General features: G+C 37.4%; 1 protein-coding gene across 28 annotated transcripts in view; it reads right to left on the reverse strand.

Moving 5' to 3' along the window:
• The window catches only part of madd (MAP-kinase activating death domain), an 81,786-nt gene that overhangs the window by 29,301 nt on the left and 36,861 nt on the right, over window positions 1-15,624 (reverse strand). For 15 of the 28 annotated variants that reach the window (XM_016571789.1, XM_016571794.1, XM_016571791.1 and 12 more), the window contains exons 5-17: window positions 10,165-10,474; window positions 9,046-9,177; window positions 8,845-8,958; window positions 8,625-8,705; window positions 8,288-8,296; window positions 7,333-7,389; window positions 5,789-5,961; window positions 4,889-5,124; window positions 3,224-3,383; window positions 2,348-2,451; window positions 2,005-2,201; window positions 1,667-1,920; window positions 1,415-1,554 (exon numbers count right to left, since the gene is read on the reverse strand). In XM_016571789.1, coding sequence (XP_016427275.1) covers window positions 1,415-1,554; window positions 1,667-1,920; window positions 2,005-2,201; window positions 2,348-2,451; window positions 3,224-3,383; window positions 4,889-5,124; window positions 5,789-5,961; window positions 7,333-7,389; window positions 8,288-8,296; window positions 8,625-8,705; window positions 8,845-8,958; window positions 9,046-9,177; window positions 10,165-10,474 — 1,967 coding nt within the window. The remainder of the gene's footprint in view (window positions 1-1,414; window positions 1,555-1,666; window positions 1,921-2,004; window positions 2,202-2,347; window positions 2,452-3,223; window positions 3,384-4,888; window positions 5,125-5,788; window positions 5,962-7,332; window positions 7,390-8,287; window positions 8,297-8,624; window positions 8,706-8,844; window positions 8,959-9,045; window positions 9,178-10,164; window positions 10,475-15,624) is intronic. The other 13 variants (XM_016571803.1, XM_016571801.1, XM_016571807.1 and 10 more) reach the window with 2 other exon arrangements.

Consider the following 15,624-nt stretch of genomic DNA (forward strand, 5'->3'; position numbering starts at 1 on the left):
GTATTCTTAAAATGCATTCAAAATTCTGAATAATTTGTAATATATAATTATTCACGGTATTTAGAAGTGCCCACGATAACAATATCGTGCATATTCATTACCGTGATATATCGCATTACCGAATACCGGCACAAGTCTATAACCAACAATACAGCACAAAATAATAATAAACAAAAGACAAACAAAAGTCCATCTCTCCCATTGGAATAAAAAAAAAGGTGACCTCTGCTCTGTAAACATCCATGACAGTATTTCTCTTTTGAAAATAACAAATGGAAATAGATCACAAAAGTATTTAATGTTTTCAGTTTGTACATTCTTTACATTTCTTTTGGACCTGGGGTAGAGAATTTGGAAACATGGTGGGAAAAAAAATCTTGTTGGTTTTTACTTATGAATAATACTACAACAGGGATAGTAAATAACAAAGTTAATGAAGTAGCCTATTATAAATACGACTAATATTAACTTTATTTGTCCCACAGGGGAAACTGTTACTAATGATGGAAATAAACTTTTTTTTTAAATCGTTCAATGTACAGCAAGCCGTGCATAATCCCTTATGTATTCGTTCTTTAGCAGCAGTTTTTTACAGCAATATTTAAATGACACCCTGGTCATTCTTGGTGTACCCAAAATGGTCCCACACGACAGGCATTTCTCTGGTGGAAATAAAGCTTTGCTGTTTGGTCCCTCTGTCACAGTTAATCTAATGCATGCAGTAGTCTCTGTGCCTCTGATAAGCACGTCATTTTAAGCTGGTGCACCGCTAGTGTACCTTTGTTTTCGTTTTGCGCAAGCTGCAACAGTTCCGTTCCGTGTAACAGAAACACTCAGTTTAGCGGAACCTTTACGATTAATTAACCGTGACGTTTTAAAGCGCGGTTAATCGCTGCATCTCTACTCAATACTAGTGAAATTTTACAATGACCAAACACTTAGCAAAAGTTAATATACCACTGAAGATTTTCTTTCTGATACTTAAAGATTAAATATTTATATACACTACCGCTCAAAGGTTTGGGGTTGGTAAAATTTGTTAATGTTTTTTAAATAAGGCACTTATGCTCAACAAATCTGCATTAATTTAATCAAAAATATAGTACAAACAGTACTATTGTGAAATATTATTATGATGTAAAATAATTATTACAATATAATTCCTAATTATAATATAATATTACAATTTAAAATAGTCTATTTTAAAAGATTTTTAAATGTAATTCATTGCTGTGATGGAAACGCTGAATTTTCAGCAGCAATTACTCCAGTCTTCATGATCCTTCAGAAATCATTCTATTATGCTGATTTGGTGCTTAAGAAAATCAGCATAATATATTTTTATGTCCAAATTTGCAATGTGAGCATGAGCTACTAAGGAATGAATAGAGGTTATGTTAAGCTGGCCACTCACTGGCGAAGGACATGAGTCCCCCGAAGCCATCGTTGCTATTGTTGGAGATGGTGGAGTTTGGAGAGCTATTTCTGGAGTCTCCCTCCCCATCAGATTCACCCGGAAGCTTCAGACTGCTGGGTCTCAATGGCCGAGATGGTCTAAACACACACACAATTCAGGGAGAGGATGTTGAGAGCTGGTCTGTGCAGCTGAGATATAGATTCTGTGTGTTTGTGTAGGACTATCTCCAAGTATTGACTGAGTACATACTTGTTGCCATTGAGATTCTGGTTGAATCGTGGTGTGTAACTCTCCTCCTGCTCATCTGCTTCAGTATCCTCCTCTGAAGGGAAGCCATACTGGGGCTCAAAATAGGGATTATCATACTCTCGCTTCTTATTGGCTGGGTCAACAGGAACCGGATCAGGAGTGGGTCTTGTAAAAGGTGGAGCTCCCAATCCTGGGACAGAGTTCTGGAGGGTTATGCCAGCTGTCGCCTCCACCTCAACGGGTTCCTTCTGTTCCTACACAAAGAAGCACACACTTTAGAGATCACAGCACATGATGCTTACCTCTAGATTCAGATAACATGTAGTCTGAGCACTGACATGGTTGACTCCCTGTATGACTGTACTGGGGCTGGAACTGGCCGTCGTGCTGGAGCTGGACCGCAGTGGCTGACTGTCCGCTGCTTCTGGGGGGCCTTCTGGCTCTGGGTCACCGTTGTCCCCCTTATAGTCCTGGAAGTAATGGATCTCTACCTCATTCGCGTCTCCCAGCGCAGCATGTGTCAGAGTGTCAACATCTAAAGAAAGAGTGTAAACATAACAATTATGAAGCTGAACTTCTCAACACTTCTGAGTTTAATCAAGATTTCTCTTTACAGAGTGATCAGGTAAAAAGTTAATACAATATGCGGTCAGGAAAGAGATTAAAAATGGAGAAGCTTACTTGGTGTGTCCCCTTGTATGTCCCCTTTGATCATCTCATTCACAAAGTCTCCCAGAGAAGAGTAGGAAGAGCTGGAGTCATCGTATGCTTCACTGTCACTGCCACTGAGATAAACAATCACCAATAACAAATAAATACAAAGTTCTATTTAAAATAGACAAAAACAGTTTGAACACAAAAAATGTATGCATGTAAAAATACACTACAGTTCAAAAGTTTGGGGTTGGTATATTTTTGTAATATTTTTGAAAGAAGTGTCTTATGCTCACTATGGCTGCATTTATTTGATCAAAAATACAGTTAAAAACGGTAATATTGCTTTTAGAATTTAGGATTTCAGTTTAAAATAAAGGTTTTCTATTTTAATATATATAAAATTACTCCAGTGTTCAGTGTCAGATGATCCTTCAGAAATCATTCTAAAATGCTGATTTGGTGCTTATTTCTTCTTATTATAAATATTGTGCCGTTTAATATTTTTGTGGAAACTATTTCAGGATTCTTTGATGAACAGAAAGTTCAAAATAACATCATATTTAAAAATAGAAATCTTTTTTAACACTTTAAAAATCTTTATCGTCACTATAAAAATAGTAAATATTTACTATTTTTAATCTTTAAAAAATCTTTACACTATAAAAAGCTTTATTTTTGATCAACTGAAAATATTTGCTAGCTAAATAAAATGATTCATTTCATTAAAAACAAACAAACAAACAAACTACTCAAACTATTTTGAAAACTACTGAATCCAGACTTTTGAATATGTAAAAAAAGAATCAATAGCATTTGTGCATGAGTTGATGTGAATGTGTATGAAGGTCTATGTGTGTTAGTGAGTACTGCAAGTATGAGTGTGTATTGGGTGTTTTCAACCTGTCATCTGTTGGGTCTGAATCATTGGTCTCATCCTGCAGGGGTCCACTCAACGCCTCCGCCAGATGAGAGTTTCCATCATACACACGGTAGAATACTGGCTGTAACTGGTGGGCATACCACTTAGGCTTATCGCCTATTAGAGAGGGGTCATACACATCTGAAACACACACACAGTATAATTACTGACTACACACAAAGTGGGAAACACATAATGGACGGTCTTTATAGTAAAACTACATGCAGGTAAGTGTAAAGCTGCATTTCCACTGCAACAAATAACAGCGATTAGACTGGAAGTCACAACTGAAGAGGGGGCTGAGTTCTCACCCTCTGCAGACCTGAGATTTGATTTTAGTTTTGCATATTATATACATAAATATATATAATGTACTAAGACTTGAAGAACCTCAGACACTTTGATCTTCTGAGATATGGACAATACAAACACAGTGCATTAACATACAGACATCTGTTTCCACATCTCACTGAGAGAAGATAAAGGAAAACTCCTTTCTCACCTATCATCCACTTCCTTCCCCTCACCCATCTTTCCCTTCACTCAGCTCACTCAGAATGGTCAATAGCATAATATAATGTTCTACATGAATGCAAGTGATATTCACAGTCGTGTTTGGTATCGTTTGAATTGTCTCAGCGTGACAAGTATCCTTGTTACCGCATTTCTGCATCAGGTTAGTAACAGAAATAGAGTTGCGTTGGAGCATAGGGCACACCAACTGGATATTTAGAGATCTGGCTAACAACTTGGTATTCGTTCAAGTTTACTTAGCCTGTAAGGGCTAAAAGGGAATTTCCGTTTAGGTCAACTGAATGTTGTTCGACCAACCTAAATAGGGTGAGCCTAACCTTTACTGTAATATTACTCTAGCTAAGTGTACATTATGGGAAACCATGGCATGACCAAAACAAAGCTACTAACAGAGAAAGTAATGTTGGTCGGCTTATATCTTAGTAGTGGTCGTGACCTCTGACTAGAGATAATATGGCTTTATTCAAGTGTGTACAGATCTAAGGGGACTAAACAAAAGTACTTTTAGAACCAGCCATCATAGGAGCGGCCATATTAATCAATGATCTCTGTCTAATAACCAAGACTGGCAAGTATGTGACCGTGAGGTCCGCTAACGGAATCCAAATGAACAAGTACAATCAAAATAGCATTTAAATAGGAAAGACAATTATTCTAGAAAATTATTATTCTAATGACCAATGATCAATTGACATCTCAACCTAAATTCGAGCTCATAAAAAAATGGAGTCAGATTAGAATTTAATAGAAATTAAATTACTTTGCACACCGAAAAGACCGAACGTGCAGGAAACCTGAATGGGCGGATATGAATAACGTCAGAAATAATTTTTTACATTGTGCAACATTTTAGCATTGTGCAACCCCTAATATGTTCCTTCTAAAAGTGTTGGCAATCATTTATATGGACAACTATGCATACATTATTCATTTATTCCACCATGGTCAATAAACAGAGGGTAAATTCTCTTACTGTCAGTGTCTTCACAAATTGAAATCTAATTGAGAAGTCATCACAACTGCCACTAGGGGGCGAACTGTGACAATCAAATCTGGAGGTCAAAGAAAAGGCAACTTAAGGACAAAGGATGAGGTATATCTATGTCTCTCACTGTTATGAATCCTCTGGAAAGCCAGGTTGGTGGGGTTGAGAGCCCACTCTCCATAGTACTCCACCGCCTGGGTATGGGAGAGATTTTCGGTGAATCCATTCCGCCGCGGCCTAGAAGCCAGGAAAGATGTGGCCTGGAATGCCACCACAGGACGGGGGAAGAGACGCAGAGTGCGTGTGTGCATCTGGAACCCTTGCAGGACATTTGGAGAGTTGAAGAACCTCACCATCGCCACCCTAACGGCAAGATCAAAATAATAATACATTTCTATCATGTAAATTATATGGCGGAATGGTACAAATATTAGTATCTTTTTTTTTGGCTTGGTTCAAATTTTGTGTTTTCTGCACCACTAACAAAAACAACAGGTCTCATTCACTAATAATTGTGTGGATTATTCATATTTATACACACAGGAAAACCTCTCATGAAAAATTACCGCCGGATTCACAACACGTGCATCCGCACATGAATTTGTTCTTAAGCTTGTTCTAATGTTAATGAATTAAGTATTCCAAATGAGTGACAGAATACCCAAGGACAGTAATTTGCATAAAACATGGCCAAACAATTTAAGGAGTTGCTTTTATCGTAAAAAAAAAATTTTTTTTATGAAAGTTATTGATGAAAGCGTTTTTGCTCGTGAAAGCGTTTGTGATATGCCGATAACACAGACAAATTTGTATGTATACATGGTTAGTGAATGAGACCCATTGATTGTTTAGAAATTTATGGAAGCCTACAAACAAATGTTATGGCTGTTCTGGGCTTCCATAAGAATCATTATTTTTAGCTTCATTTAGGTACCTCAAATTGCACCAAAATCACACACTATTAACATAGCAACTCTACCAACCACTCATTCCCGTCACATTTGCTACAGTTTACAATACTTCATACCTTGTGGCAACATCAACTGAGTCCACATCATTGCCATAGATGAGTGGGTTGAACTCAGTGGAGGACGGGGAGGCTTTGTCACGACCGGGGGGCAATAAAGACAACTCCTGTCCATCCTGAAACTTCTCCAGGTTTAGAATAGGCTGCGTGTTCAGACTCATGCTGGCCAGAGCCTGCATAGAGGAGTCAACGACACAGAGCGAGAGAGAGAGAGAAAGAGAGAAAGGTGGAGGAGGAAGATGGATACAGGAGAGATCAATTTAACAATGAATCCTGACAGGGGAGACTGATGTAAGAGCACTATCGCCTCAGGCAATCACGTCTCACATTGTAGGCCTACGGTTACCAACTTCTGTCTAAAGATCTACTGAATGGCAAAGGTGAAAGCATAGTCACTCTTTTTATTTAAATAAGATGCATAATTAAAGGAAGAGTTCACCCAAATTAAAAATCCGTTATCATACACACCTTGATTTCTTTCAAAACCAAGTATGTTTAATATCAATTTTATTTTAGACTTTTTATTCATATATAAACACTGATCAATGCTCATACATAGAGCACATTAAACATTGTAAACAGAAACTCAAACGTGTACAAAAATCTCATTAGTTCACGGCAAGCACATCTGAGCTTCGGTTTACCATATCTGATGAGCTCTATATAAGTGTGTCGGCTTTGATGTTTATATATGAATAATTGCCTAAATTGAATCTTCATCATATAAAGCCATCGTGTCTCTTTAGAAGATTAATATGGATTACTTTTACAATGTCTTTATGAATTATTTGAAGCGTAAAAGTTTTGGTGAAATGAATTTTAAACGGAAGAACAGATTTCATAAAAAATATAATTTGTGTTTCAAAAATGAACAAAAGTCTTATGGGTTTGGAACAATATGAGAGTGAGTAATTGATGACAATTTTAATTTTTGGGTGAACTATTCCTTTAAAATTGAGAAAATGTTACATGGGGATAAGAGAGAAAGCTATTGCCTGAACCGACGGTGTTGCATCAAAGATTTAATAGTCAAAATGTTAGAGGGAAGGGTGCGGTCAACACATAGAGCCATTAACAAAGCACTCTGGGAATTCTGCAACTGCTCACTCAATGCCTCTCAGCCGGCATTCCATCAGACCCTGCGCTCACCACGCCATTTGGCCGGCACGCTATCAAACCAATCGCATCATCTGCTCCAGCCGATTACGAAGATTTTTTGCTTTGGGTTAATGAGCATAATGTAAGTTGCATTGAAACATGCTCAAGCCAAACATAGTGCTATGAGAAACAGGGGGCTTCTGTAGGTCCTTCATCACACAAAGAGAAGGGAAGGAAGAGTGCAAAGAGTTAGGGGCTATGGAGGCAAACAGAGTCGCAAGTGTGTGCATTTGTGAGATTGTTTTTTCAAAGAGTATGGAATAAAGAAGTATCTGTATGGTTTCAATATTTGTTAAGTTCACAGAGAGAGTAGGGCTACGGGTGTTGATGGCGGGGGGAGAGGGGTTATTTTTTCGTGCACATTCAAAATGCAAAGATTTGTGAACCTTGGAATCAGAGGCGAAGATCTGCTTTTGGGTGATCACAGTCAACCTTACCAGACACTGAAGGACACAAGAACACATGGAGGAAATGTCACATGACTACCTGTCACTGTGAAAGATTGGGATATCATGTGACCAAACATGAGTGGAGGAAGGGTGCACACATAACATAATACACACCAGTCCGAAGAAAACTGGTGGGTTATCAGGTGGAAAGGGAAGCAGATCTCACACAAACTTGTCATTGGAGAATGTGTTCAAAACTCAAAACTTGACCGCGAATATTAATTGGTAGTTGTTAGTCAACACAATGCCATTGTTAGCCTATTTGATTACTTCATTAATGTGATGCTTTTCAGAGTGAAACAGGACTTTTAACAAACAAAAAGTGAAACAGGCTATTCTTTTCGGTGGCATTACCCAAAAAGAAAAGACATTTTAGTGATATTTTGTGGAAATATAATGACAATTTTTTTCATGTACAAAAAGACCAGAGGACCTGAATTATGGTGATTCATAATGGCAAATGAAGAGTCATGACTCACGGTCTGTGAGACACAACTGATGATTCAGTGTATTGACTATTTTGGCTTGAGTTATTACAATGACAGCATGATAATTATGTTTGATGCAAGATGAAACAAAATGGTAAATCAATTTGGCTGAGAAATTCTGCTGCAGACCAGCAAAAACAAAAACAACAGATTGTGATCAAATTAAATGCATCTCTATTAAAAAGACATGAGGAAGGCCGGAGTTGGTCAGTATATGACAATGATTGATGACAACACAGTGAAATGTTTAAACAGTTGATATTAATGGGGTTTGATTGAGCTCAGAGGTGCCCAGAATCAGGTAAGAAGCTCTAGATAAGGGTCTATGTGGGATTGTAAAGGGTTAAGCAAGAGAACTAGAAACATTATTGAGTCTATAGATAGGGAAACTCAAAACTTATTACCTCCAAGAGCTGGAACAAAAAAAGGGGGAGAATATACAGTCATTACAATACATAAAGGATCATCTAAAAATATGAATCAGTCAACATAAACTTTAGAAACATCAGAAAAGGTCTAATTTTCTGTCTGCCTTTGGCTTCAAATGACAGGGTTTAAAAATATATTTGCCATTGTCAGCCTTCTCTTTAGTTTAAATGCAAGAATTGGCCAAGTTCACAGCAGCTGTTAGAAGACAGTATAATTACTATGCATTGCTTCTAGAATCCAGTTAGTATTCACTTCAGATTCAGAGCTAATGGTAGGGCTCCTTAGAGAGAAGAGAACATCTGGTTCGCTTACCTGCTTCAAGTGTTTCTTCAGCTCAGAGGCCTCAGGTTCAGGAAGGGGAGGGAGCAATTCTGCGTTGCTTGGAACAATGACCTACATTGATAAAGATACAGAAGCAACATAAGCATACCACTATTGTATACACATAATTAATTGTTAAAGGCTTTACAACATGGTAGAATCCACAAACCCATGTCTGGGTAGTTACAGATAGCTTAAACAGATGATATACCTTGTTGCAGTCCAGATCCACTAGCCAAATGTCATCAGGAATCTTAAAATCAGACTTGTACAGGAAGAAACTGGCAGGCACACCAATGACATATGGAGTGGGTGCTAGCAGGAGCTAGAAAAAGAAGATATGTGTGTGACAGAAATAAAGAGAGCTTTAATGTTTATACACCAACTGTTCAAAAAAAAGATGCCGTGTTACCTGTTCTGCGGAGGCCATGCAGGTGGGCAACAGTGGAATGACAGGAAACATGTACTCGAGGGGGTAAATCATTGCAACAAACGCCATGACACTCATTGAGAGGGCGTTATAATCTCGGGACTGCAGTACCACCTACAGACAGCAAAGGGTGAGAATCTCCTCGTTATTATCAGTGTGACCCGCATTGGCAAAATGATGAAGACTAGTTTCATTTGAAACAGCAGATCTATAGACAACTATTAACCTCATCCATGACACAGACATAGTGTAGCCTATATTTTAAAAATCGCCTAATATTATCGCTTCCTCTCAAGTGTCAGCCTGTCCAACACTCTCTGTAAATACAGCGCCAAATATTTTAAATTATTAACACTGTAACCTCTCACGATGCATGACTGTCAGATTAAACACTCAGCTTAATGTCAATGAGCGGAGTGTCAAAAAATAACCAGCTCTAAAGCAAACTCTGAATTACATTACTGCTATAGCAATTTAAAACAGTGATGCACCGGTATAAAAATCCAGGTCAATACAAGTCAATAATTATACAAATATTTTATGAATAAAAAAAATAAAAAAAACTTAAATCAATGGTTTGCTATAGAAGTTAATTTAAATATACCAGTATTAAATATTTGGCTTTTCATGCTATGATAACCGGAAATGATATGATAAATTATATTATTTAGAAAATAAATAAAATATTATTACTAATGATATGTAATACTATTTTGTCTAAATAAATAAAAAAACACAAATTAATCATTTAAAATGCATTTTAAGTGAATTTAGGCATCACAGCATTATCACGAAACACAAACAATACAAATATTCATTTTCATTGAGATTTGCTAAAGACTACATTAAACTTTTTTTTATTATTATTAAACAGCATTGACCAATACCAATTAATTAAATTGGCCAATAACAGGTATGGTACTGCTATACGGTGCATCCTTTATACACTGAGAAAACAAGCATGGCCACACCATAGATGCACTAACAAAAAAGTACCATGGCATTTCTGCACATTTAGCATGGTGGTAACCATGTTCTTTGACGTATCACCATGAAAATAGTACACAAATATGGAAATCTAAGGGTCTATGCCATCCATACCTTGTGTTCCAGCAGAATGCAGGCCAGGACCTGCAGACAAGCATCAACTCCCAGCAGCTCCAGAGGCAGATGGAGCGGGAAGTCTACAATGCTGAAGCGGGAAGGGTCTGGAAGGGCAAAGGTCAGTGCAGGCTGCAGCTCATGGGGGAGCACTTCCACGTCAACACGTCGCTGACCAGCAACAGGCACCGGGGAGTGCAGCAGCCGATACACCCATGACTCAATCTCCCTCAGGTCCTGAAGCACCTGACTGCCCTTTTCCTTTTCCTCAATGGAGAGAGAGCCTGTAAACACACGCCACATTGTGTCCCTGGGGGAGAGAAATACACACATACACGTGTAAAGTTTTCGATTCGGATCAGAGTTCGGGTTCAAAGGTACAACCAAGAACAAGTACGACAAGCTCTCTTTCCATTTTTTCATCTTTGTTCATACTGCTGCACATTTCTATTGTTCATTAACTAGTTTTCGAACTTTCCAGTACATTCAGGTATTGTCCTAATTCAGTGATTCTGAATTAGTGTATTCTAGTGTCTGCCTGGTAAACAGAAATAGCACAAAAACACTGGCAGCTGGCATCTACTGTTCAGGATTAAACTACTAATCACCAAGTAAAGTGGTACTGCAATGACCAGGCACATAGTTCAAAAGCTCTACAAGCGCCTGACTACACCATAACATACACACAGTGGTCACTTTACGGTTTACATTACCATATATTTTCATTCTTAATGCAAATATCTAATTGGCCATTCACACAGGATCAAATAGATGCATTATTACATGCAAATGTTCAATAGGTTGAATTGTACAAACCAAACATCAGAATGAGGAAGAAAGTAGGGCTGAAATCACAATATGTCTCAGTAAGATTATCAAATCACAAAGGCTATGCTTTAATTAAATAAATATGAGCTGTGTGTTACAGAGTGAAGCATGGCACTGTGTTCATTCAGTGATTAAAGTAACCACACATTGAAGTGGATGGGTTTTAGTATCAGAAGACCACATTGGTCAACTTCTGTCAGCAAATGACATGTAACTGGAGCTACAGCACACATGGATTCACCAAAACTGGACAGTATAAGATTGGTAGGGCCAGAAAAAAAAAAAAAAAAATCCATGGATTCCTCAGAATCAGAATCAGAATGAGCTTTATTGCCAAGTATGTTTGCACATACAAGGAATTTGTTATAGTGTCACAAGCTTCCAGTACACGGAGACAACAACAACACACAGATAATAAAAATAAGATGTGAATAAAATACACATGCATAAATATAAACCACAAAAAAAGAATAAATTGTATGTACAGGTGTGCTATAGATAGAATAGGAATAGAATAAAATAAAATAAAATAAAGTTGTAGGGATGTACTAGGATTTAGGGTGATAAATAAGTTCCTCCTGCTTTTATCAATCGTTCAACATGCTGGTGGTGTTGTAATTGTCTGGGGAATATTTTCTTGGTACACATAAAGGTGCCATAGAATGGAAAACTGTATTTACCTTGGCATGGTTGAATAATAAGAGTTCTGTACATGGAGCCTCAAAGAACATTGTTTCCTCCTTCTTATGTAAATCTAGAGCGTGCAAAAGACCACTGAAAAAGAGGCTAATCCCAACATAACACCGACTGTGATGTTACAGTCGGGATCATTAATGTTTACGCCCCCAACATTTGCATAACGTACACCAGCCCATGTTCTAGGCCAGCTGGACCTGCACAGCTGAATCATCAATGCAGTGTTGCCAGATATTGCTATTAAAACAAACAAAAACCGATAAATACATAAAAATAAACCGAAATTATTTAAAATCTTTTGCAATTAAGATGAGATAAAGATATCGCTGACCCTAAACTGCAACGTCTGTCTAATATGCTAATAAATTCTCAGATTTTACTCGCCAGTGTGTGAGTTGGAGGCTGAGTATATGATTAATATGATTAGTTCATAATGTGTACTGTTTCACTTGCTATTTCTTCAGTTTTGGCAGTGTCAGGCATTTCGGGTCACATTCTGGCAGTGTGACTGCTCCTACGACACCAGTCTAATGTAAAATCAATTAAAGCACAGCAGTTGCTGAGTTTGTCATGTGAGACAGAAAGCAACAGGCCTAGTGAGAGGAAGAGACGTTCACTTAAATGTTAATACTACCTTGCGGTATGACAGGTTGATGGGCTGATGATATAGTTGCCTTCAGAACAATGGTTCTCTTTCATGTTATACTGTATATATGTACACACTACCTGCTGTCAGCATTTTTTTATTAATAGTTTTAATCAGAAAGAATGCATTAAATTGATCAAAAGGGATGGTAAAGACTATATTTTTACAAAAAAAAAAACTATTTCAAATAAATGCTGTTCTTTTAAATGTTCTATTAATTAAATAATCCTGGGGGGAAATGCATCATGGTTTCCACAGAAATATTAAGCAGCACAACTGTTTTCAACATTGACAATAAATATAATGTTTCATGAGCACCACAGCATATTAGAATGATTTCTGAAGGATCATGTGAGACTGAATACTGGAGTAATGGCTGCTGAAAACTCAACTTTGCATCACACAAATAAATTACATTTTAAAACTAAATGAGTAAAGTTTGCGTGCAAACTTCTAAGTTGGCTTAATAAAAAGCCTTGACTGAAAGTTTGAAGCAGTTGTAAAAGCTTGAAGTTTGAAAGTTTAGTTAGATGTTTATGTTGCTAGCATGATTTAGCACATTGCTAACATGATTTAACATGTTGCTAAGTTTGATTAGCATGTTGCAAGCATGTTTTAGAATCAGAAATCAGAAAGAGCTTTATTGCCAAGTATGTTTGCACATACAAGGAATTTGTTATAGTGTCACAAGCTTCCAGTACACGGAGACAACAACAACACACAGATAATAAAAATAAGATGTGAATAAAATACACATGCATAAATATAAACCACAAAAAAAGAATAAATTGTATGTACAGGTGTGCTATAGATAGAATAGGAATAGAATAAAATAAAATAAAAGTTGTAGGGATGTACTAGGATTTAGGGTGATAAATAAGTTCCTCCTGCTTTTATCAATCGTTCAACATGCTGGTGGTGTTGTAATTGTCTGGGGAATATTTTCTTGGTACACATAAAGGTGCCATAGAATGGAAAACTGTATTTACCTTGGCATGGTTGAATAATAAGAGTTCTGTACATGGAGCCTCAAAGAACATTGTTTCCTCCTTCTTATGTAAATCTAGAGCGTGCAAAAGACCACTGAAAAAGAGGCTAATCCCAACATAACACCGACTGTGATGTTACAGTCGGGATCATTAATGTTTACGCCCCCAACATTTGCATAACGTACACCAGCCCATGTTCTAGGCCAGCTGGACCTGCACAGCTGAATCATCAATGCAGTGTTGCCAGATATTGCTATTAAAACAAACAAAAACCGATAAATACATAAAAATAAACCGAAATTATTTAAAATCTTTTGCAATTAAGATGAGATAAAGATATCGCTGACCCTAAACTGCAACGTCCGACTTTATGACCTTTCTAAAGCAACCCTCTACATTGCGAGTAAATCACTCGCATATGCGACTAAATCTTCACTCTGGGCGACTAAATGATGTCTAATATTAGCCAATGGCTAATAAATTCTCAGATTTTACTCGCCAGTGTGTGAGTTGGAGGCTGAGTAATCTAGTATAGTATAGTATTTCAGTCTGGCGAGTAAACAAAAAAATTAACTAGCCAATGGCGATTCAACTGCCAAGGTGTCCGTAGAGGGTTGTAAAGTGTCAAAAAGGTGGAAAAGACAAGTCCAAAAATGCTTATAACAGCTGGATCTGGCAACACAGAGGGTGCGTCCGCGCTCTCACTCACAACTCTCTCTCAAGCCTCGTTCACTCCATCAGCGTCTCGCAGCGATCATGTTCATACCATGGAGGCTAAACATTCTTGCAAAATCTATCAAAATCTTTATCTTCATCTGATCAAACATATAAGGTTGGATGCCTAATCTCTCCATTGCTCACGCCGGACAGTAGAGAGCTGTTTGCTGTGTGAGCTACTGAAATTAGCTGCGCTGTGAAACAGCCAATCAAAGCAGAGCTCAACATTATTATTCATGACCCTTCCAAATAAGGTAATAACAGACCATTTCATTCTAGGGACAAATCCTAGGGTTGTAAAAGGACATGTAAAACCGTTTCTGGAGAATTTCTGCCCTTACCTAAGCCACATACCTTCTATGTAGATATCAGAGAACAATTTATAATATTGTATCAATGCATTCTATGGCACCTTTAAAAATAAAAATCTAATTAGCCGGATAAAATTATTTTACAAAACACATTAAGAAAATGCATTTCAAATCTGTATTATGTTTTCTTTTGATTAACACAAAAGAGATATTTGAGATGCTGATTTCTGTGTTATATATTAGACAATGATGTTCAAGCTCCAATAAAGTACTTAATACTACTGCTGACTACATACAACAGCTAGCTTTGTGTTGTTAAAGGGTTAGTTCACCCAAAAATGAAAATTAGCCCATAAATTACTCACCTTCACGTCATCCTAGGTGTATATGACTTTCTTCTATTAAATGCTAAAATGTTTCATGTTTCAGTTTACATTTTGAATATTGTGTTGGAAAAAGGTGGGCCTTCAGGGCCTTCAAGTTGATAACCACTGCATTAGAGTAACTTGCAATTATCAATGAAGACTAGAAATAATGATTTTCATTTTGCTTATAATTATGGTTTTAGTTTGTCAAGGCTTTTCGGGTCAATCATTCAGGCCTACATAACAGTTCATGTCAGTTCACTAGAGCTCAAAAACACAAGCACAGTGCATTCTTCTAAAGATCCAAACAGGCCAGACTATGGTAGTGTGGGTGTGTAGAGGTACTGCAGTAAGTCATGATTGGTTCATCAGAGAACTCCCACTTCTCACAGCTGCTCTCGGAGAACAGTCAGTGGCCTCAATCTGTCATACAGCCTGTCTCCACCAGCTCCATGCACTCGCTCCAACTCTTAACGTGTTTGGTTCTCTTGCACTCTACCTGTCTTTTCCCCTCTACTGTCAATTTGTGCTGTCAAAACCACGGAGACATCTTTATTAATTGTATTGCTGCTGCATAGTTAAATTGTTGCATATTAATACAGGCCTGTTTAGGGACACAAATGCTAATGAATAGACCCTCTTGCCAACCACAGTTCTGCACTGAAAAACAATGACGCTAATGCTAGTATCACAATATGCTAAATGGTTTCATTATTGTATTCAGAGTTCCTGTATCTGAAGTTCCATACTTTTTCACGACTTTCCTGTCATTCAAATTACTGGACAAGGATTTGTTTGTTAAAAAATTATTTTATACAGATTCCACTCAAAAAGAGACAAAATCTAGCCCAAAATTGTTTAGAGCTGAGCATAAAAAGAAACATACTAACACTACTGTTCAAAAGTTT

The sequence above is a fragment of the Sinocyclocheilus rhinocerous genome, unplaced genomic scaffold, assembly GCF_001515625.1.
Source record: "Sinocyclocheilus rhinocerous isolate Xijiao unplaced genomic scaffold, SAMN03320098_v1.1 scaffold591, whole genome shotgun sequence".
Classification (NCBI taxonomy): Eukaryota; Metazoa; Chordata; class Actinopteri; order Cypriniformes; family Cyprinidae; genus Sinocyclocheilus; species Sinocyclocheilus rhinocerous.